Genomic DNA, 23254 nt, shown 5'->3' with positions numbered 1-23254 from the left:
CGAGACCCTAAGGTCACAGTCTCGTTGTTGGGCAATTTTTTGTGCTGCGGGATTCATTTGTAACGGCTTTTTGGAAACGATCAACGATTACTGATTACCTGTGCCACAATGAAAACTACTTTTTTTTCGGATATTTGTTTTCCCACGGAATAGGTTTATTGCCGACAATTTTCCCAATAATCATATACGAATCACAACTTTAAGAGGAAAAGAGTATGCAAAGAGGCTTCGGCCACAGAATATTTAGTAATCGAAACGGGGGAATAGAAACTGACCAAATTGGGTATATATCGGTTTGATTACGGTATTTCGTATTCTTAATAGAACCAAGTTTATTTTTTAATGATAAATAAAGCATTCGTGAATTACAGGTAAAAAAATTATTACATAACTCTGAATCGCATTTTATAAGAGATACAAAACTGGAACAAATAGTTAGAAGGAAAATTGTCAACCATGTGTCGAATATTTAGAATTCCAAAAGGATAGTTTAAGTTACTCTGTATCGTATACATTATCCCATCCCGAGAATCACACAGTACCATCATAGAAAGAAATGTACTTCACGATGCTTTGCACCAGTCAGAGGCTACTCAAAGGACACACATGATTAACTTAATAAACGATTTTACATTATTCTTTATCACAGAACTATCTGAATTTGTTTTTGTGTGAGTTGCACTAGTGCTAAATGTTTATATCTCCCTTCACATGCATCACGTAGACAAAATTTATGTATTGTTCTACTTAGACTATATATACCAGACTGTATACCAAGTAATTATCAACAAAAAAATAAATAAATAATAATCGTGACAGTTTATTGCATGCAATTGTCTGTTGCGATACATAATCATATTTTACAGAACCACCAGTAAATCTATTTCTATATAAATTCTATGCAAAATAAATCTTGCGTAGGAACCGGTTTCAAAATCAGAATATAAGGGCAACTACTCAGCTTGCGCCTCTGACCACATATATTTTGGGACTGAATTTTCACGTAAAATCTTTGTAGTAGAATTTCCACAAATGAAATTATCTTTCTGATTAACGTGTCTATGTCTTCTGATCGTAAGTGCATCCTATTTTTCCTAACTAGAATAAAGCAGTGTTTGCAATGAGTTTTAGTTACGATAATAAATTAAACGATGATTGATTCTCTTATAGTACCCATGTGGCGTACTTACGTGATTTTGGATCCTTTTAGTATGATGTTAATATTTTCGCATGTTTAATGAAAAATTTTTCTTGGCAAAAACCCGTTACCATTGGTAACAGGTTTTCTGAAAATTCGAAATAACCGGAATATTTCATATCTTCTAAAGTGTCTCTAGTGAGATAGGTGCAATAAACACGAAATTTATTGCAGTGTAATATACATTTTCTATGCAACGATGTTAACCTTCATTAAAAAAACAATATTCTGAGATGATGAGTCGTACCTTATGTTAAAGTAGAAGACTTGCGTGAAATTATTTATCATTCTAACATTGCGAGTCTCTATTTTTTGTGCGTAATATAACTGTTCTTTAAATACAAAAATATGAATTGTTTGCACTATCTAGTATTTTGATGTAGCTATTCGTGATGAACTTCGATGATTATACTAACATCGATTCTATAAAACTTTCCCCACATGATACGCTCTAGCATGGAATCACTTCGAATAAATTCCCCTTTGGTGCTTCCATCATGTGTCCTATAAAGACCAATAAACTCTTTTTCAGTATTATTAAGATCTGAGAAATATTTGCGTAACTTGTCCTTCAATTTGACCAATGTTACCGTTGCGTGGGTGATCTTCCATTGGAATTCTTTCTCGTGTTTCTCGCATATAGATTTTTTATAAACAGCTTTACAATGCACTTCCTTCCAGGTATCTGAACTTATCATTACATGGAGATGGTCAGGGTTATAATTGTAGATTGAATTAGCGAAAACGCTCTTGATTTTGTCCAAGTTTTTCATGACACACTTGTCTTCCTCACATGTAATAACCTGATTAGGAGGGATGTTTATGTCCATGAATTTCAGTTGAGGGTAACAACTGATTGCAAGTATTTTGTTATTTATTGTAACGGAAAACCAACGCAAGCAAAAAGCAACACTAACCTTCGATTTTAACAACTACGTGAATATTAGATTTTGGAGGATTTTCTTTCCAAATGTCTTTGATTCCAAAATATGACAATATTTCGTTGCTGTCGAAAAGATCAAAACAGGGAAATGTATTATTGCTTCCTATATGGGTATTTGTACGCTATAATCTGAGGTCACTTGCGCCAACAGTTTCGAAGTAATCTTTTCAGCTTTAATACGTCTTTTGAGTTCACCAATCGTTTCGTTTTCTTTAATTTTGATAGAGATTATGTTTCTGAATGGCTTTCCCAGAACTAGACAATTGATGTTGACAGAACGCATTTTTCTGTGTTGAAAGAAACACATGAATTAGCATATTTGATTTTCTATATTCATATTATCATTTATCCTCATCAAGGATACTTTTTTAACCATGAGTCTAGTTTAAATTTGTTGACAAAATACAATACACTATAAAATTGATAAAATAATGATACTACTTTTTGAGTGAGACTCAATATCGTGTCTAGTTATTGTCGACAGTTAACTTACACGAAACATGCAGTATCAGAAAGTGAATAACGTTTCATAACATTAACCCTGCCGAATTTTATGTTGTTTTGCGTTCTGTGATCTAGTAATGTATTAGTAAGGTCCTTAGAAAACTATATAAAAAATGGTCATTAGTTTGCACAGCTGAAATATTCATACCTTAATTGCGTATTATATCGTTCGGCTTTAATGTTGTTAATAATTTTCTCGCAAATATTTACTTAAACGAGTTCAGGCTTGGAGAAAATAATATAACGGGTTTAGAGTTACTGAGTTACTGCGCTTTATTTTTTTTTAGTCAATTGTACAACCGAAAAATGAATGATCTTACCACACCACCTCGGAAAGGTGTGATGCCTAACCGTCACCTGACACGTGACCGCCGCGTTCGCGTTGTTTATATTCTCTATTTGTCACCTGCATAATATGTCACTTGCGTTACCATATACATATAGATGAAATTGCGTAATAGTAATTAATCAATACTCGTGATAATTACTCATGAGAAGCAATTCATTTCTTTCGCTACTGATAAACTTACAACAAGCCACCGAGTCTATTTTATCAGTCATGATGAGGTTTTTACAAGTATATGTACCTCCAATAAACTCTTTCAACTTTTTTTAACTTCAACTTATTTCTTTTTGACTTACATTTGTTTCACTCTTATTAGCAATATCATCGAAATGGCACGGTCGTTCAATTGTTTACTTCTAAACTCTGATATTCTAATTCCGGTTTCCTTTTTCAATGATAATACTGGAAAGTTCGCCATTCTTCAACAAGATGATCATAAACAAAAAGTCTACTTAAGCGAACTTACAGTTGTACTTCTCAAAAATGATATTTGTAGTAAGGCAAATGTTAATTCCAACAATACGAAACTTTGGAAAGTTAATGTTAAGAAAAGAGAGATCAAAGATAAAAATGTTTCTACCGAAGAAGACATTGTACAAAAACTTGGTGGAAAAGAAATGGAACTTCAAGAACTGTTTGAAGAATATTTTCAAGATGAATTAAATAATAATAATCAAAATTTTAAAGTGTCTAACATTCACGTCATCGCCATTATTCCCACCACTGGTAACACTGGTAAATTCCCAATGTTTAATCAAATTTACAGCTGAAAAAAAAATACCTTTATTTAATTTTTAACCTTGCATGTTCTTTTTTTTAATTATCTTTCATATCTTTGTAGCCCCCGTTTTTGTTACTGGTAAGTGTCTCAACGTTTTTTGCTAATAATATCGTATATTACTTACGTTCATTGTTATTTGCTTTCTATATGGCTGCCTAACTACCCAGACTTTTATGAGGAAGATATCGATGCTATAGTTGGTTTGTAACATTGTTAGTCTTATAAGTCGTATTTTTTGAAAACCTTCTCCTTACTGTTTATTCGTTTTTCTAGGTGATTTACAAATGACCTTTCCTCATGTTCTTGATGTCGATGAACCTTTTTTTCGTAAACTGGCTCGGAAACTCGCCGTAATTTGGAAACGTTCACATGACTTTTCACTCGCAACTCCGAACTACCCATACTATAAGCTGAACCAGAGCCCTTCAATTTTAAAAACATGTCTACCCTATGGTGTTACTAAAACGACGTGTAATGAAATCGATCCTCGCCTCCCTCCTTTTAAAGCGAATTCTAAAATGATCTATGAGAATCCCCTATACTACGATCCGCAATTTCAAGAGACCGTTAATTTGGTGCGAGAGAGAATTAAAGAGCACGGACAAGATGTTATTGTGCTTGCCGGAGTCTCAGGAGGGGGTAAAACGTCAACCACATTCGCCATTGCTGCAGAACAATGGGGAATACATGTGGACTGTTCCCATATTATTTCAGATTATAATAATAAATTGTCTCGTGAACTCGGTGAAATTAAAGCGTTACATCCACATTTCAAAGAAATCGAACAACAAAATTGGGCACTTCGCAGTCTTGACATAGAATTCGCTTTACGTGTATTAATACTAGTCAAAATGCTTGTAGAGAAAAAAATCAAAACACCAAAGGATTGGCTATTAGCACAACTTCATGGTTTAGATAAGTCTAGTATGGAACTTCTTCGAGAAAACCTGTCAGGACTAAGCGCAGGAGAATTTTCGGACCTTTTAGTGTTCATTAATAAATGCCTTAAGATTGAACGGATCCTCTTTATCCAAGATGAGGCGCAATGTCTTTGTCGACCTGAATTCGGAGATTACGTTGGAAGTAGTGAAGCGGGAACTCCATGGAATCTTTTGCCTATACTCATCACATGATCAGTTCCGATTTTGATGTTACACCCATTATTTCTGGCACTACTATGCGTATATCAAGCGGAATAGCCCTAGTCACTAGTGTTGGAAAACTTAGTGCACCTCGAAAAGTGCATCTTGTGTTGAAACTCCCTTATCTCTCACCTGAGGATGTTATACGAATTCTCGAAACTGTAATCAATATGGATGGAGTTAGTCTTGAAACTCTTTCTTATTTAGGAAATATTCTCAAGGGACGACCCCGAAACTGTGCGTTATTTATAAAAATGCTAGCCGACCGATCAGAACCGTTAATAGATAAAGATAATGAAATGGTTAACACTAGTAAGAAATGGTTCGAGGAAATAACTGATACAATGGTAACATATTTGCGTAATACCGCCAGTACTTTGTCACTCAGAGGAATCAACCCAACAAATGCGATTATTGAAGTTATCTGTTGCCGAATTATTAATTCAGATTCACCTGGTGCTGAACTGCTTCGACATGGAATTCTTCCTGTCAAGTCGCCACCTTTCATTACCCTTCGTCCTCATAACTTGGACTCAAATTCGTTCAAAATCAATACAGAATTAGAGTCGTACATTATTAGGAGCATTGAGAAATATCTGAAGTTAAGTAACAAAGAAACTTTGACAGATATTTATGTTACTCACGTTATACAACGTCTTGGGAGCAAACAGGCAATTGGCAGCGAGCTTGATGCTGCTTTTGCATCAGCAATTATTGAGAAACGCGGTTGTAGCGTGCTTGAAGAACTTAAAAGGTGGACCGGCGATACCAACGGTTCAGATTTCATCTTTCCAGAATGGATCACGCCGGGAATGCAGTTTGTCACGGAAACAAATCTATCAAATAATGTTTCATTGTATGATTATGTCAAAGACGTATACGAATCAACCAGGTACCATAATGCTGCTATCCAACCAGCGATTCATGCAGGTTCGGATCTTGTACTCTCGCTTGTAGATAAATCTAATGAATCTAAAAATGTGGTATTGTTATCGTTAAGTTCCGCTTTCTACAAAGATGCAGTTCCGGCAGACAAGGTTAGAATGCAAGCTTTCAAGGTGTGCATGGAGTTTCAGTACATGATAAAAAATGAAGATATGAAAGAAATGATGAAAAGAAAGAGGGTCATTAAAAAATCTGGACCTAATAAATCTGGACCTGAGAATAAGAAAATGAAGATGGATTATTGTGAAGTCGGTGTATCTGACGATGTTGGTTTTACTGAAAATTTTCGGAAGGAAATGAAGCAAGATTATTATGAACAAGACTATGGGGAGGAGGGAGAACTTCAGGAAAACAGTATTCTCGCCAATATTGACGATGATGATGACGATGATCTACGCCGTAATAAGGACATAAACTACGATTTGGATTACGATAGAACCCTCAAGTATTACCTAGTATCCAAAACACCTGAGCATGCGAAACTTCACCATGAAATCGCAAAACTTATGACAGCCAATAATGTTAGTAGCAATGCGGCTGATAAAAGAAAATGCATTCATGTTTTAGTTGAGTTACCACATAGGGCTTTGTCAAAAAGGCCAGATATCTTACGCATTGACAAAAAAGGTAATCTCATAGTCACTATTGATGACCGCAACGTAAAACAAGTTTTCGGAGAAAAGTTGGCGGATATAGTATTAATGAAGAAATAACCCTCTCGCAAAACGACCAGTCGAGAAGTCTTAAATTGATACATTAATATTTTATAGCTTGCATTTGCATAAAAAAAATATTACATATACGTAGTTTTCAGTGATGATACTAAACAGCAAGTTTCCAAATAAAGTTTGAACCTTTCTACTTTACAACTTGTATTTATGTATGTATGTGTGTAAGAAAATATTACGTATGCCGATTTTTCTTGGTATTTTAATTATAATATCCAAAACTATGTGAAAGAAATTATCTATAAGTAATACAGCACTTTATTTTTTTTCGTTTATGTCTCTTCCATTAGAATAAAAAAATGAAAGATACATTATTATCTACAGAATCAATGCTATTAAGTATTAAGTTCTGAATTTACTTGGCGAATATCTGGTCGTTTGTCTGGTTCGCATTTCCAACATTCTGTTCAACAGACGACAATTAGTTTACGGTGACAAGAAAGATTATACTAGCCCCAAAAGAATCAATTATTTATACTTACTTTGATAAAGCTCAATAAATTTGTGTTTGATAGGTTCTTCTCTTAAACCATTAAGAATGTCTAATATAAGAGAAATATGATCGTTTCTCGTTTCACAATTGAAAGTGACTGATTAATTCCCAGAACATAGCCATAAATATCTCATTTCTCGTTGATCTTATATGGAGTTTTTCGATTAAACGTTTTAGAATCCATATAGGGAATCATACCCAATACTTCAGAGTTATAACAATCTGATCCTTTTAGAAATGAACGGTCAAAATCTGCCAATTTGATCGTATTTTGATGTACTGTACTAAGATATTATCGGGATGCTAAAAAATGAATTTGTTAATTGCACAATGTAGCGAACTAGTTCAACTAAATGAATTACAAATAATCATTGTATTTACAAAAGCTTCGTGTATGATTTCCCTATCGTCATGTGACTATAAAATCGCACTTGTAATCTCTAACGAACTTTAGTTGGTCCTTCTATTCAAAAGTATTCTTAAATAATCTCTTAGTGTTCCACCATCCGCATACTCAAGTACAAGCTATATTTGTGTGATACACTTGATGGGGGAATCTTACCACACTACCCTGTCACAATATAAATAGTACTTTAAACGTGTAGTACAGGTGACATATAATGCAGTGACAAATAGAGATCAGGCTAGTAAAAAAAAACTAAGTCCCTCAGAAACATAATAAAAAACGTAAACAGGTCAGCACGTGACGAAGTGACAAAATCATCACACGGTAGTGTGGTAAGATTCCTCCACTCAAACTAAAAAGCCTAACCAATATCCAATTCCGCATGGGTACATAGTTCAAACAAGTTGGAATCAGAACATATGTCCGGTTCAATGTACGATAAACTATATTAACGATAAGCCAATGTATCAAGTGGAATTTGGTATCAATTTTTCCAATAAAGTTGCTTCAAACAAATCTCCTTCTGACGCAGCTACATTACTTTGTAATGTAAGTATAATTTGATTAGTTGTTGTACTTGATGCATAAATTTATTACTTTGTTGGACTAGTGATGTTATACTTGTACATCCCAGAGATGAGAGATATGCAATTGTGAGTCTGTGACACCTGGGTCACGGTCTCGTAGACAATTTTCGTATGAAAGAAATTCTTTCTAGTAATATTACAAAGATTAGATGAGAGTAAGTCCAACATAACCTTCATATTCGAAAATATGTATTTAGAACTCATTTTTAATAATATATTGTCTTCAGATTATACAGTATATTTTGGAATACATTTAGTACAAAGAAAAATGGTCATCTACAAAACATTTCGAAATAAGTGGAAGTAATTATTTATATAACTAAGGCCAACAGAGTCGAAAAAATATGATCTACATTTATCGCAACATTGTTTTCGGTCAACTATGTGGTCATTAGAATATGTAATTAAAAAAAAAGAAATACGCAACAGGCAGCATGTATCAGGTATATTATCTCAAGATATTCACTATGGACATGTTGGTTGATACTGTTCCTAATGATTGAAGAGTTGTATACTTGTATTGCTTATGTTCCTGTCATAGATGTTTTTAACTGGTCACTCAAAGATGGACACCAGTATCTATTACCAGTGCACAACGGACTTTTCGAAGAAAAGGCAGTGTCAAGGGGCGCTGTAAGGTTCGGTTAATTTCAGGACATATAGCAAAGACACTTCTTGTCTGTGAACATTAAAACAGGGTTAATTCAAAAATACGTAATAGTTATTCTATAAATGGAATGGGATATTTTGATACACTGAAAATGGGGGAATATATCGATAGTTATTTGCCGGGAGGAATACGGCCATTTAAGTATCAGGGGATTTTTGTGCCAAGTGAGAACACATTTTATTTTTTTTCACACGAAATCTCAGGACAGTTAGGGAGATGAATGACATTTGCTTTGTGCGATACTTTCCGAAAGAATGTCCTCCAAGATATATAGATTTAATATTTAGGTGTGGTTCTTATGCAAAGAGTTTATTCGTATACCGTAGATAAAAAAGGAATGGCGTTTATTGGAATGAAAAATTAATCTTTGCCAAGTACCAGTGTGATGATTAAAATCATAATACCTTAGCGTGGACACTTTCATGTTACTAATTACTTTTGGACACTTGAAACAGAATAATTTGGTAATGATTTATCCAATACATATTGTGGTCAATCTACTTTCGTACCGCATTAAAAATTTTGACAGGATTGATTAACAAATAATTCGATACAGGTAGGAGAAGTGATCCATCTATTTCACATTGAACATACTGTTATTCTATCCGTTAACAAAAAAATAATGGTTTATTTACTCCAGCTGATTACATGAATACTTGAAAATCTCTAGCACAGAGTGTGTAATACTAGGCATAGGACTTTCATCACAGTCTTGTTTACCAGCGGATTAATTGGTCTTTACGAATAGTTCTATTTGTATAACGATGTTTACATATGATCCTAAGAAGAAACCAATAAAAGAGTCACTCTATGGGAATTACACAAACTTTGATTCGAGATTTCCCTAATCTATTTTATACAATAATAACATTTCGCCCGTGAAGAGGCTTTTTATCAATCATGCCATATGTTTATGGATCCGTTCGCATGACAACAGATGTGGCACAACGTATAATTTATTTTTTCCCTGCACTTGAATAAAAAATGTACTAATCACATTTCCACATGGTGAACATTTCATTTTTATACCATTTTTTTTTAATAATAGCGGCTTCACTAATACACCAAGTAGCTTTAATAATGAGTGCTATGAGTTATACAGCCAACACCAAATTTAGAACTAGTTAATTTTTCGGGTATCTTTTATTTTCTTATAAGTTTTCCTAATACTAACTCCCGATCCATTCCCCTTCACGTTTAATCTTGATTTTCTCGTTACAATCATGATAATCCTTAGGTCTATACTCCTTATCTAGACCGAATTTAACAAACAACCATTCTTCCAGCGTATTTAAGGAAAAAATTACTTTTTGTTCCTCATCATAAACAATGAGAACCACGGTTAATTTACCATCAATGATTTCAGTTATTTTGCATCCAATATAAACCGGCACCGAATCTTTTTTACCATCTACAATACTTGAATAAGATCTGTTTATTCTTAACTCATCTCCTATTTTGATAACACCTGCAGAACAAACACACTTTCTGAAGATATCTATCATCTAAATATAAGAGTGTAGGATTGGTCGAAAATTATTCAAAGGGCATGTGCAAGCAAATAAACACCTCAATACCTACTTCCGTTATTAAGACTCAAATTTTCCATTTGTTCGATCAACTGTCGATTCTCCCAATTTTTGATCAATAATGGCGAATCGACAATAACGTGAGTGCGTTCTCTCTCAGGTTGTTCCTCCCAGTACTCACTAATAAGTTTGGTTACTTCAAGCTTCTTTGCATTTTTGTTTGCCAGACTAAGACTTGAAAATTCTCTTCCTTCATCATTGTCGATTTCTACTTTCCATAGCTTTAAGTCATCGGCCTCAATACCAGAAATGGTATCATCATTTTTTTTCTTGATTTCTTCGAAAACTCTCTTTCCGAGGGAGTTAATATTTAGCTTGTAAGGACTTTAACAGGAAATGGAACAGAATTTTCCTCTATTTTATCATAGAGGCGACAAGTGAGCTCAATTTCTGTCATGATTCTGTAAAAATTACCCATAATTAATAGCCACGTATTTATAATTCAATTTACCATACCTAAGAGTACGTAAAGTATACCCTGATTGTCTGGGGAATTTCACAAACTTGATGATAAACATCAGCTAAAATTGCCACAACTCAACATCCTTTCTTCATAAGGAAACGAAAAAATTGATTAACATCGTATAGGACTCTCTGACATGTGAATTGAAAATCTTCCGCATATGAATTTCCTTAAAAAAACCTCGTTCAAGAACTTCATATGAAACGAGAATAACTACAAATAAATATAGAGATATTGTTAGCAATATCAAGTGAAACATTTTAGTAAAGTTATTACTAACGAGGACTGGTTGATTTGCCATTAGTTACGTTGCATCCAATATTAACCCGTTTTTTTAGTCTGTTTTCCATTTCCTTGATACATAATCTTTTGACATCCATAAACGCCATAATAGTTTCTCTTATGTAAATACATTTCGACTGCAATGTATTAGCCATAATACAATCATTATTACTCATATTCTCCTCCGCAGTTGTCCAATCACATCCTTTCCACGTTATTCCCCCTGTTATTTTTCTCTGCAATTGATAACCCATATTCTTATGTTATCTAACTATCATGAGAAAGTGATGAGAAGCTATCTCAATCTAGAAAAAACAAATTATAATTTATATACATAACGACATCAAAAATTACGTATCAGTAAAACACACTTCATTAGTGATATATTTTTCTTGTTAAATGTTTAATCGCAGTCGTTCACATTATTTCAACTTTGTTGTCCACTCTTGTTCTTCTCCACAGTCATTCCCTATTTTGGGGGTCATCTAAAGCCGTGTTTGATCACGTGATTTTTTCATAGTAGGGGTGTGATGAATAGGTATGTGACAAATAATTTTTCACAACTCGAAAAAATTGTCCCCAGGATAAATAGTAAAAATGGAAACTGGGATGTGATGGGAGGAGCGACAAATAATTTAATGTCACATGATCAAACACGCTCCCCTATTTTAGCAGGGGCGCCCCGGCTGAAATTAAAATTTTGCCAAGCTTTAAGTGTGGCGCATTACCACGTGAATTGTTTGTGAACTGAGTTCACAGTCCGCTAGGAATGGCATTTTCTGCTTTTTACTCTAAAAGATTTTCTGAAACAGTAAGTTACTATTGAGAACTAGCCCAGTAACACCCGAAAAAATTCCGCAATAGTAAATTTAATCATCACACGCTTCACATCCTCTGTGTTTCCATTTCCATAAGTATTTGAGGGACTTAGGTTAGTCAAAATACTATATGTCACGCCCTTAATCGTCACTGTTTATTTCACGTGTTACTGCATAATGCCGTCATAATGCCGTAGTGCGACCCTGTGCAGAATTTTTTTGGATGTTCTTAGGGTAGTTACCATTGAGCGTTGAATTTTCTGAAGATACTTGGTTACATATTTTGGGAAGTATAATAGGATACTCTACTTTGTAGAAACTATTTTTGACCAAAAGTCTCTAACACGCTAATATTAATCTACAGTCAGACCTATACTTGCCATCCAAACTAAAATTCTGTAAATGCCCACCCAAACCCAAATCCCATGGGATTTGGGCGTAATGTCAAAATTGGAAAAATTAAGTTTGGACGGCCATAACTGGACAAATCGGCTAAACCTGAATAAACTGGACAAATATAGACAAACTGGACAAAATCCCAAACCCAATCTGGAATAATCTGGACAAAGTGGACATCCCAAACCCTAACTAAATTCCAAATTTACGATTCACTTTATTATTTATGAATTTATTGATTATTACTATTATGTATTATAAATGTATAATAGAAATTACAATTTTATATTAATATTTTAGTAAAAATAAACTATTCTAATTGTCATGTAATAAGTCTTCAATATTAAAATCTTTATCTCCATGTTCAATTCTCGATTCATTTATGTCTGCTTGATTTTCATTAATGGAACCTGATTGATTTACATTTAACTGAATTAATTCACTTATTTCTAAATTTAATCCATTTTCATTTTGCAATTGCAAATCATTATCCTCTTCACTGTCATCATCAAAAACTGGAAATGAATTATTTTCCTCAAATAAATCAATACCTTCTTCCATTGCTACAGCAATTTGGTTAAAAGCAGCAGTGAATTCATCTTGACTGATGTTATTATTAATAAAATTTAATTCACCTGGAGCATTTGCAATTAAAAAAGAATGGATTTGAGCCAATGATTCCAAATGAGATATATTCATTCTAAATATTTAATTAATAATATTTTTAAATATTAAATATAGTTAAGATGATTAAATAATATTGAAAGAAATTTAAACTTACTTATTTCGTCTCTTACATAAATACCAATTTAAAACTGAAAATACTCGTTCAGTTGAAGCATTATGAGGAGTAATAGAATGAAGTTTTAATGCTAAAATTGAAATATGATTTTCATTTTTTTTGAGTTCGCAGGATGACCACCAATTTTTAACAGTATCAACAGATTCTATAAAATCATCATCAAAAGGTGATTCCTGATTTCTATATAAATTCATTTGAGTTTTAAGAATTTTAGCACTCTTCTCTCCACCTCCGGTTTGCTTCCAAATTTCTAAAGCTTTACGCAAAATAATTTTTTTGTATGTATTATGTGTTAAATTATCACCTATACATTAAAATTATACAATTTTTATATTTAAATAAAAATATTTTTTAATATAATTAAGTATTTATAATAATTAAATAATTACCTCGATATGTTGGATGTAAGAAATAAGCTAAAAGATACAGATCAGTATCAAATTGCTTTCATCGTTTATTGTATATAGCAATACAATCTTTACGAAACTGATTATTAAGTGGAGTAGGAATTTCTTGAACGGCAATGGCTATTTTTACCAATTCTACAAATACATCAGCTAAAATTGTATTTTGAAATTCTACATCTTTTACCGCTTTTTTTACTGGAGCAATAAGATTCCGAAGTTGTTCTACATTAATCCAAAATTGCCGATCATTAATCAAATTTTTAGTTGCATTTACACGCGCAAAAATTTGTGGTTCTTGTTCAAGAACCTAATAAAATTAAAATAATATTTAATTATAATTGTATTAATTTTATAAAAATAAAATAAAAACTTACAGATCGGATGTTATTTTCATTTCTTAAAAGAGATTCACAACAGTCCCATGCTGTTGACCACCTTGTTTTTGTAGAAGTTTTCAAATTTCCACCAACAGTAAATGTATGAAATATTTCTTCTCTAAGAGCAGCACCTGCAGGATAAGAATTCTTAAAAAAACTAATTATTTTTTGACAATCTGAAAGTACTTTTTTTGCCCAAGGGTGATTACAAATATCACTTGAAATAAGTTGGATATGATGTGCAATGCATCTCATAGGTAAAATATGAGGATACTTATTTGCAACTTGCCGTTTAGCAGCCATCATTGCAGATTCTGCATCTGTGATAATAGCAGAAAATTTTTCAGGACCAACTTTTTCTAAAACTTCTAGCATTTTTCTAGCATTAAAATCTGCTGTATGTGAAAAACTTGATACATCTTCTAATGAATAAATGTATTGTTTTCGTTCAGGCGTCATTATAACAAATGCATAAATTGAATGTTTCAATGGGCTTGCCCAACCATCAACACCTTCAGTTTAATAAAAAAAATTTAATAATGTTTAACTGTTAATAAAATTTATATCAAAACGTAACGTTAATAAAAAAATACTTACATAATGTAAGATTTTTTGCTTTTGCCAATTCTTTTTCGATTTTTAAGGTAACATTTGCAAGTTCACCATCTAAATGAGTAGTTGCAAGAGCAGTTCGTTTAGGTGGGTTGTATCCACTATTTAAAGATTTAGTAAAATCGTCAAAGTATGGAGAGTCAGCTGCAACAAAAGGTATTCCTGAACAGACAAACCATCTGATAAGTGCTTTATCAGCCCGATTACTCTTTACTTCATCAATTTTATCATCATCATAAAAGTTTTCTAAAGTTGTCTGATTATTAGATATTTTTCGTTTTTTACTTGATGATATAGATGAAGTTTCTGAAGATTCACGCTCATTATCAATTTCTCGAAGAAAATTTAGCCGAATATCTTTAGGTACACGCCCTTTGCATTTCATTGCAAGATGACTCTTCATTTCATTTGCTCTTCCTCGATTCCATGAAGAATTACAAAAGTTACAAATTGCTCCCTTGTGCTTTCCTTTTCCATTATTAATTTCTGCAAAAAATTGCCATATGTCTCCTTTAGGCCGTCCTCCAAGGTTTGGTAATGGTGTTTCTTTATTTAATTGATTAGATGGAGGGTTTATTTCGCTTGAACGTTCACTATCCCCACTTTTTAAACCCTGTACACTTGTGTCTTCCCTAAAACTATCATCTAACTGATCTATCTCCATTTATATAATAATATTAATCACCAATAAGGTACACGTTCTGTTGTGTATAACAACAAAGATAGTTATAACCTACATGTTAAACATGCAAAAAAAATTTTATTTTGATATTTTCAAAATGATATTCAGGGGGGAATTCCATATTAAGTTTGTCCATTTGTCCATCAGATTTGGGATTTGTCCGGGGTTTGGCCATTTGGGATTATGACCGCCCAAACTAAATTTTTCCAGTTTTTCCATCATGGGATTTTAAGAGGAGCTGGAAAATCCCATTTGTCCTGGTATTTCCACTGGACAAATCCCAAACTTTTGGGTTTGGACGGCAAGTATAGTCAGACCTCTATAATTGCACTCTCCATAATTGCACCCACTATGTATACCCTCTCTAAATGCACCCTCTGGTTCGGTCCCAAGGTTATATGATCTCTAATTATTTTACCTCTATAAATGCACACCCTCTTTAAATGCACTATTTTGAAAATTATGCATATGGTCCCAAGGGGTGTGCAATTATGGAGGTCTGACTGTACTTCTATATTATTGTCTAATGACCATATTCAATAAGGAAAAGAATATTGATTTACTGAGTGAGCATTTCCTTCAATTGTATCTTGGCCTCAGTATTTAAAACTGTTGAAACTGAATTATTGACAAATCTATTGAGAAATTTGAGGTTATGGTAATAGGTTATTATTAAACCTTCCTTTGATATTTGATCTATTGCAACATGTGGGCGGGACTCAGTGTTTATTATTTAGACCAATCTTTTGATTTCTTGAATGAAATGCTAGAAAAATAATGCGAGTTGGTATTATTTAGTTTAAGTTGGATATTGAGCAAGAAAAACAGTAAGTTGGGCGATATATTGTCCTATTATTTAATTATTGTTACCATGTTTTAAAACAACCCAAATTTTTGTATATAACATTGCTGATGTAACTACTGATGTAGGAGATAACAAAGAAACGAAAATATAACTCCACAGGAGAAAGGTGATATTATTGTATCATAATCATCCTATAAAACCGTCAGATACTTAATTCGTAATCATTTCTAAAGTAGAAAAAAAATAAGAATCCAGGTTTCAAATAGCAGGAAGAATTTAAACCGGAATAAAGAAGTTATTTCCATTACGAAAATAAATCAGATACAACGGGTTAAAAGTTGGAATCAGTTGGTCTTTTATTTGTTGTTATAGCTTTTCTAAAATAGTTTTGACCGTTTGGATTCCCAGATTTCTCTACTTCCTTTATGAATTACAAAATAACGATTATTCTTTTTTTTGCTAGAATGCGAATATTGTATAATACTTCGATTACTAAATAAGTATACTGCATGGCTATTTCTGTAGTCGAGTAATTATATTTTGATTGTTCCCTCACTATATCTCCTAATTTTCGATTATTGTATGCTTCTTGTTGACTCATTCTCATCACTAAATCATATACACAACCCGGCATCTATTTTTTTTTACTACTATTTTCTTCGTTTTTCATTATCATTTAAAGAACTATTCTTGTATATATTTTCTGTTGTAGATATCATATTCGTATTACTTTATGTCTGATGTATCTTCCACCTTAAGAGTACCCAAATAGTACACTCTGTATATTTTTCCTGTTATCTGCTCCCTATCAACTTCAGTATTATATTTTGCAGTATGATCATTATTATGCACTATATATCATGAAAACTGCCATTATTCTTATTTTCTGTATTCATTTTTTGTCATTAACACTTAACGAGCATTTTAATATTCACTAGTCTTTATGTTTTGTCTAAGGGAATGAAAAAAATATACAGTGTTGCGAAGTTTATTCTAATGGAATTCCAATATACGATGCTTATCCTAATTAAGTAATTTATTATATCATCATGCCTTGTGGCTGCATGTCCGGAATGTGTGGCTTATATGATCTGCACTTCTCTTATTTGTGATCGCTTTAGAACATACTAGAAATTCTAAGGCAACCGTGACCCGTAAGGTCACAGTCTCGTTGTTGAGAAATTTTGTGCTGCGGATAATATTACATAATCAATATTGTATTACATGAGCATGCTCGCCGATAATAAATAAAATCTAGAATTGATTACCTGTGCCACATCGGATATCTTTACAAATTACACTAAAAAATGAAAACTATATACCATATTTCGGTAGCAATAATCTGTTTTAATGTTATTTACTGAACTTCTGACGAACATGTATGTAAAATTTACTTCGTAGGCTTCGCTACTGCTTCACCTAGAATATATATTAGGTGACAAATATGATATTACGATTGGTCTATTGCTTTAGATAAAGAAAGTGACACGTTCTGCAAAAAAAGAAATTACGAATTCCTGGTGATCTGAAAAAGTATACGGGACTGTTATTGAAAGTTCTCGATATTCTTAGTAAAAAATAAGTATTTGGGTGCTCTTTGGAGGAACTACAAGGGTTACTAGAGATGGGCATATAACACGTTATATAACATTTATAACATATATAACATATATAACATTTTTTGATATTAGTTTTTTTTTTTTTTTTTTATTTTATAAACGTATTTGTCCCTTTTATTAGAAAATAGTAACGCATTACATTAACTAGTAAATACAACATAATACATTGAAGCTAGTTATTTCTAACTACACCTCTCCATATAAAAACTTTAGAATTTATTCTAAAGTGTAAGACTAACGTAACCAGCGTGCTATTCACGATAAACGATGTTCCCAACATCTCATAACTTAATAAAATTGAACCGTACAAATAAATTAAAAAAAAATCTATAACAACTACTTAGATAACAAAAAGGAAAAGCAAGATCGCTAAAAAACCTATTTGAAACCTATCAAGATAATTATCTAAATAAAGACAGATTAATCCCCTCTGTACTATATCCCAGTAAACCAGAATAAAACCTTCCTTCGGCGAAATCTGTGATCTTTAGTTAGTTTCTCGCATGCAGGACTTTTCTCCAAAGAAATTTATTTCAACGTCTTCCAATGTACCCGTATCCCAGACACGTGACTTGGTATAATTGGCCTCCCCAATGTTGATCAGCATATCCATAAACTTCAATTTTGATTGGTACCTTCTGCTTGAAAAATCTTGCCTAAAACGGATAGGTCACACCTTGTAACACACCTTAAGAGGACATTTAACATATGCTTAAAAATACTACTGCGCTAAACCAAAACGAAACCCAAAGAAAAAATGACAAGAAAAAGGAAAGAAAAAAGGGTAAAGGGTAAAAAACACCAAACCAAACAACCTCCAGAAAAAGCTAAATGCGTCCTAAAACTTCCACCAACACACTACTCCGAAGTTTACCTTCTTACGTACACCCCGTTCGCCACGCCAAACCTCCCTCTAAAAGTCCACTTTGACTCCAAAAAGCTGACTCTCCAACTTCCAAAGACCAATATTCTAAAGTGACTCCGTCTCAAGTTTTACCAAGGGACCGCTCCAGGTGTCTTCTTATAGCAAAACTCCCCAAAACAACAAATTATTAGGAGCCAAAACGTTAGTTACGAAGCCTTGAAAAAATTCAGCAATTGGTAAGCCCTCTACTAAAACGTAAAACTTGTTAAAAAGTAAAGTATTAAGGGTATTTTTCGTCAAGGAACCAGTTTTTTGAAGAAAAAATGAAAGTTTATTAGTTGGAATAACGAGAAAAATGAAGTTTATTGTTTTATGAAGTCGTGTGAAAAATGGTCATGATGATCGGCAGAAAGAGTCCCCCCTTTTTTGATATTAGTTATAACATATATAACATATATAATATTATATAACATTATATAACAAAATTGGCCAAAATTAATTTAAGTTAGCCAGAATTAAGTTCTAATTTCGGCACATATCACGTGTCGTTACACAAAAATCCAAAAAAGGAAATTTTGTCTCCCAATAAAAATTGAGAAAATCTTTGCCAGTTGTTACACAAGAATCAAAAAAGGAAATTATTTCGTCGATCACATCAGAAATTTTTTAATATAATTTTGGCTAGAATTATAGTCACTATACAATTTTTTTGGCCAGTATTATATTTGTTACACATTGTTATTTATGTTATATAACTGTTATATATGTTATATATGTTATATAACATTGTGTTATTTTATATTGTTATATAACATGCCCATCTCTAAGGGTTACGTCCTCTCTCATTTAGTCATTTATATGTTTCTACTATTTCGCTTAATAATTTAGTTTGTATTTTTTTTCTTTAAAAGCGGACTACAATTTTACTATAAACACTCCATGTTATAAACATTCTTTAAAACGACTAAATATATTTCGAAATTTGTTATTCTATTATATGGCGAGCATGCATCTTTGGCCTAATGTGTTTTGGAATAATTCAGATATTTGATTGGGAGAATACTGGATAGAAACACTTGACCCTCAGTTCAAGAAACGAGTTATTAGTAGATGATGCTGAGTGAACTAAATAAGAGACTATACTGTAGATATTTTTCTTTATGGAGCGGAGAAAAATTTCATGACAATGATTCTAGCATTTCATAAAATACTAAAAACAAAAAAAAACATTTCTTAATCTACTTCGTAGGCTCCGCCTAGATCATATTTATTTTTCAATAAAGTATGTCATTTAACATAATTACATAACCATCGGACATTAGTTTTTCTTCATCGTCTATACTTGTATGATTTGTGATAACCTCCGCAGAAATATCTAAACATAAGAGCCAGTGTTAGCTGTTAGTATTATTCAAAGGGTACATGCAAGTAAATAAATGTAACGGGGATTTTAATACTTACTTCTATCACTAAGACTAAGGTCAGTAAGCTTTTCGATTTTTTTGACAAGTTTTTTCAATCGTCGGTTCTCCCAGTCTTTGATTATTAATTTAGAACATACAATAACGTGAAAGTGCTTTCTTTCAGGTTGTTCTTCCCAGTGCTTGCTAACAAGTTTTGTTACCTCGAGCTTTTCCAGAATATCAATTTTTACCTTTTTTACCTTCCATAGCTCCAAGTGATCGTGCTCGATATAAATGACATCATTAATTCTTCTCTTGATCTCTTTGAAAATAATCGTTCTGAGATAATTAATATTTGCGATTATGGGGACCTTAATGGTAAATGACTCAGGATTTTCCTCTATTTCACGACAAAGACGACAAGTAAGCTCAATTTCGATCATAATGTTATATTTATTAAATGCTGTAATGATATTTTTTTCAAATAAACATTTTCGTTAACAGATTCTTTACTATTCCAATACCATCTAACTTAACCACGAGTAAACTTGCACATAACTAATTTGCATAAATGTCCGCCATTCATTAAACATTCTTCCGCTCCACATTTTTTGGCATTTCCATTGGGAATTTGAAGAGTTTGTCAACATCATGACCCTCATATGCACTAGAACTAGTGAATGAACATACGAAAAAAATGTAAATGCAAACCTCCATGTAATGAACATGATATAGTGAGAGTTTTAATAGTTAATAGTAGACGAATAAAAATTTATTCAATTCTTTGTTAATTAAGAATAACAAATATCGTTACATCAGTTATTGATTGATATAATAAAATGCGTCATATAATTGATAATTTATTGATGGCAGTGCACTATCCTTTTTGAATAAGTTTCAATATCTCATCTAGCTTTTGATTCATCCCATTAATTTCTGTTTTAAGCTCGTTAGTTTCTGATCTAAGTCTACTAATCTCTTCTATAACTTGTCACATCTCTGAACTTAATAGACGATGCGTTTCTAATTCTATACAATTTTGTATGCCATACTGCTTATTAGGCTGCCCTATTTTTCTATTCATGGCATCAGTTCCAGCAGTTTTGAATGCTATAACCACCTCCGGTTTTATATGAACGTGTAAATGACCATGGCACTCTTTTGCTTGATAGTCTTTAGATTCTAGAGATTCCCATTTCCCAAAGTTGAACGCAAAAGTTCAACAGGATTTTTGATCTGTTGCTTACAGATATTTTCTACCAAATATGTAGACATGAAGTATCCCAGCACCCAAATCCATAAATTCCTATCGATAACTAAATGCTTGTTCGTTTTATGATTGTTTGGTCTAGTATTCTTGTCATATGTATTGTATGTCCCGGGATGAGAACATATTAGAATTTCACGTACATCATCCTGTTGGGACACACATATCCAACCGTCTTTCCCATCTTCTCCAATGACTATACGTTCTTTCTCCACGTACCAGTTACAATACCGAGGAAAACGAATTTGCTGTGGAGCCATTCCAACACAAAAAACAGGAGGCTCTTCATGGTTCGAGTTGTGGTTCTTACTAGGACGCTCTAATAAAAATTTGGGATAGTTATGTATAATACGTTTGGGATTCATATCACGAATACACTTCAAATTCTCACCTTTAAGAGAGGGGGCTTTCCAGACATTTTTTTTATTACTCTCAGGTGGAGGACAATACTTACAATCTGCGTGATGCCCGCAATAAATTTTAGAAGGTATGGAATTCATAGTAGGCTCAATAGGAGCTGGCAGTTTGTATTTTCTCTGAACACTATTTACATAACTTCTTGCAGCCTTTAGTGTATTCGGCAAGTCACCAGACAAATTATATAACATATCAAACCATGTAACGGGGTCCAACTGTATGGCATATTCCCATTCTTTTTGGTTATTATTCGGGAGTAATTCAATCTGGTAAGCAACCTGAAAATTACGATTTTCTTTTTTATCCATAAACTCCAGACACTTGTTACCCATCTTAATCAGTCCTTCGGCAAGTATAGTAGGCGGGCCAAAAATATCACTGATCATTTCAATTTTTACTAGTGGACTTGTCACCAACTTATTTTCCGATAAATACAATACCATTCATTGTGGACTTCGTATTCATCATTACATCCTAGTTCCTTTTCAGAAGACATTCTTCCACGTTATTAGTTATGGAAAAATAAAGTATTATTAGTATTCGTTATTTTAATTGGAAATATTTTCTTGTTCGTGTTTTGACAGGATTTGATAAATAGAATACCACAAAAATAATCGTTCACAAAGCGAAGCGATTCTCCAAATACTTTCATTTCCAAAAATTCTCACGCAGTGGAAAGAGCTCTGCTAATCCAATTGTGTCATTTTCATACTTGTTATATTTACCACACTAGCACCAATTGAGATAGGGTTGGTAAAGTCGGTCTTAGTCCAGTTTTAGTCCTAAGACTTGCAAGTCCTATCTGATGGACCTACAAACTAAGTCCATATATGATTAGTCCAGGACTTGTGTCCGACCAAGTCCGGTTCTGGACTAGATCCTAAGACTCAGTCCTAAACCAGTTTAACGTATAACATTTATTACAAATTCTGTATTAAAAATATTAAAATTTCTTTTTTTTTTATCGTTTTCCTTAAAATTAATATAAAAACATCATAAAAATAAAAAAAAAACTTCAAAAAAATATACTAAACGTTTTATTTGTATAAATGATGATCATATGTTAATATGTTATACAACGTAATACTAAATACTGCATTTAACAAATAAAACATATTTGAATTACTTTAACCGAATTTGTTCACCAATATTATTCTTAATCCAACTTTTTGTACATAACGAAGCTCTTGCAGTCTCTGGACATAAACGATTTTGAATTTTGGTGATTGTATTGCCTGCAACAGAAAATGCTTGTTCACAGGCTACACTTGTGGATTGTATTGCTAAGTAGTCTTTTGCCATTAGTGAGAGTACCGGAAATTCAGTGGAGTGGGCTTGCCACCAAAGAAGCGCTTCCACATTTTCATCATATGGCAAAGTTAGATATCTTTCTATTTCAGCAAAATCAGGGCTAGGTGAGGGTGGTAGTGTTGTTTCAGCAGTTACTCCTATACGACATTTTTTTAGTTGACGAAAATATTCTCTTGATGATGTAGAAGGAAGGGAAGCTTGTGATTGTGGCTTTTGGGAAAGATAGAAGGAAAATTGTTCACGTAAGGTGGCAATAGCATTTGTCGTTGGTTCACCTGGTTCAAAAAGAGAAATTTTATTTCGGGGGTCTAATATTGATGAGATGGTAGTATTATTATCAATAATTAACCAGTATTCTTTAAGTTTTTCATTTATTGAAGCAGCTAACATGTATTG

At 32.8% G+C, this 23254-nt stretch overlaps 9 protein-coding genes across 12 annotated transcripts; 3 read left to right on the top strand and 6 right to left on the bottom strand.

Annotated features, from left to right (window-relative positions):
- Nucleotides 1-886: 886 nt before the first annotated feature.
- Nucleotides 887-1971, bottom strand: OCT59_011631 (uncharacterized protein; the record flags this gene model as incomplete). Its single annotated transcript, XM_066133886.1, has 7 exons — nucleotides 887-1098; nucleotides 1191-1203; nucleotides 1270-1333; nucleotides 1446-1525; nucleotides 1615-1702; nucleotides 1789-1817; nucleotides 1900-1971. The coding sequence occupies 7 exons, from the start codon at nucleotides 1969-1971 to the stop codon at nucleotides 887-889; spliced, it is 558 nt and encodes a 185-aa protein (XP_065989203.1).
- A 62-nt stretch (nucleotides 1972-2033) lies between these two features.
- OCT59_011630 (uncharacterized protein) lies at nucleotides 2034-3206 on the bottom strand (the record flags this gene model as incomplete). 2 transcript variants are annotated; one of them, XM_066133885.1, is made up of 7 exons in its annotated part: nucleotides 2034-2050; nucleotides 2116-2204; nucleotides 2291-2428; nucleotides 2583-2595; nucleotides 2682-2716; nucleotides 2794-2818; nucleotides 3176-3206. In XM_066133885.1, 7 exons carry the CDS (start codon nucleotides 3204-3206, stop codon nucleotides 2034-2036), a joined length of 348 nt encoding a protein of 115 aa, XP_065989202.1. The 2 variants fall into 2 exon arrangements, with proteins under 2 accessions (XP_065989202.1, XP_065989201.1); XM_066133884.1 differs by lacking the exons at nucleotides 2583-2595; nucleotides 2682-2716; nucleotides 2794-2818; nucleotides 3176-3206 and adding an exon at nucleotides 2635-2672.
- Nucleotides 3207-3320: 114 nt separating this feature from the next.
- On the top strand, nucleotides 3321-4905 carry OCT59_011629 (uncharacterized protein; the record flags this gene model as incomplete). Its single annotated transcript, XM_025328739.2, has 4 exons — nucleotides 3321-3726; nucleotides 3833-3850; nucleotides 3940-3972; nucleotides 4046-4905. The coding sequence occupies 4 exons, from the start codon at nucleotides 3321-3323 to the stop codon at nucleotides 4903-4905; spliced, it is 1317 nt and encodes a 438-aa protein (XP_025165327.2).
- A 44-nt stretch (nucleotides 4906-4949) lies between these two features.
- OCT59_011628 (uncharacterized protein) lies at nucleotides 4950-6572 on the top strand (the record flags this gene model as incomplete). 3 transcript variants are annotated; one of them, XM_066133883.1, is made up of 2 exons in its annotated part: nucleotides 4950-5640; nucleotides 5733-5761. In XM_066133883.1, the coding sequence occupies 2 exons, from the start codon at nucleotides 4950-4952 to the stop codon at nucleotides 5759-5761; spliced, it is 720 nt and encodes a 239-aa protein (XP_065989200.1). The 3 variants fall into 3 exon arrangements, with proteins under 3 accessions (XP_065989200.1, XP_065989199.1, XP_025165326.2); XM_066133882.1 differs by lacking the exon at nucleotides 5733-5761 and having other exon boundaries at nucleotides 4950-5482; nucleotides 5542-5605; XM_025322809.2 differs by having other exon boundaries at nucleotides 4950-6572.
- Nucleotides 6573-8455: 1883 nt separating this feature from the next.
- OCT59_011627 (uncharacterized protein) lies at nucleotides 8456-9203 on the top strand (the record flags this gene model as incomplete). Its single annotated transcript, XM_025322808.2, has 4 exons — nucleotides 8456-8516; nucleotides 8615-8711; nucleotides 8795-8907; nucleotides 9199-9203. 4 exons carry the CDS (start codon nucleotides 8456-8458, stop codon nucleotides 9201-9203), a joined length of 276 nt encoding a protein of 91 aa, XP_025165325.2.
- Nucleotides 9204-9912: 709 nt separating this feature from the next.
- On the bottom strand, nucleotides 9913-10352 carry OCT59_011626 (uncharacterized protein; the record flags this gene model as incomplete). The annotated part of the gene is made up of 3 exons (XM_066133881.1): nucleotides 9913-10154; nucleotides 10225-10248; nucleotides 10325-10352. The coding sequence occupies 3 exons, from the start codon at nucleotides 10350-10352 to the stop codon at nucleotides 9913-9915; spliced, it is 294 nt and encodes a 97-aa protein (XP_065989198.1).
- Nucleotides 10353-10821: 469 nt separating this feature from the next.
- OCT59_011625 (uncharacterized protein) lies at nucleotides 10822-11471 on the bottom strand. Its single transcript, XM_066133880.1, has one exon. It carries the CDS (start codon nucleotides 11329-11331, stop codon nucleotides 11071-11073), a length of 261 nt encoding a protein of 86 aa, XP_065989197.1. The 5' UTR covers nucleotides 11332-11471; the 3' UTR covers nucleotides 10822-11070.
- Nucleotides 11472-19734: 8263 nt separating this feature from the next.
- On the bottom strand, nucleotides 19735-20306 carry OCT59_011624 (uncharacterized protein; the record flags this gene model as incomplete). The annotated part of the gene is made up of 2 exons (XM_025312093.1): nucleotides 19735-19835; nucleotides 19922-20306. The coding sequence occupies 2 exons, from the start codon at nucleotides 20304-20306 to the stop codon at nucleotides 19735-19737; spliced, it is 486 nt and encodes a 161-aa protein (XP_025165322.1).
- Nucleotides 20307-21045: 739 nt separating this feature from the next.
- OCT59_011623 (uncharacterized protein) lies at nucleotides 21046-21933 on the bottom strand (the record flags this gene model as incomplete). The annotated part of the gene is made up of 1 exon (XM_066133878.1): nucleotides 21046-21933. One exon carries the CDS (start codon nucleotides 21931-21933, stop codon nucleotides 21046-21048), a length of 888 nt encoding a protein of 295 aa, XP_065989196.1.
- Nucleotides 21934-23254: the final 1321 nt, after the last annotated feature.

The sequence above is a fragment of the Rhizophagus irregularis genome, chromosome 2, assembly GCF_026210795.1.
Source record: "Rhizophagus irregularis chromosome 2, complete sequence".
Lineage (NCBI taxonomy): Eukaryota > Fungi > Glomeromycota > Glomeromycetes > Glomerales > Glomeraceae > Rhizophagus > Rhizophagus irregularis.
Note: the sequence above shows the minus strand (reverse complement) of the source record. Positions and strands in the feature narration are given on the sequence as shown.

Bases quoted from the DNA above. Each gene is read 5' to 3' on its own strand.
- OCT59_011625 (XM_066133880.1), bottom strand. From the start codon at position 11,331: ATGGGTTATCAATTGCAGAGAAAAATAACAGGGGGAATAACGTGGAAA.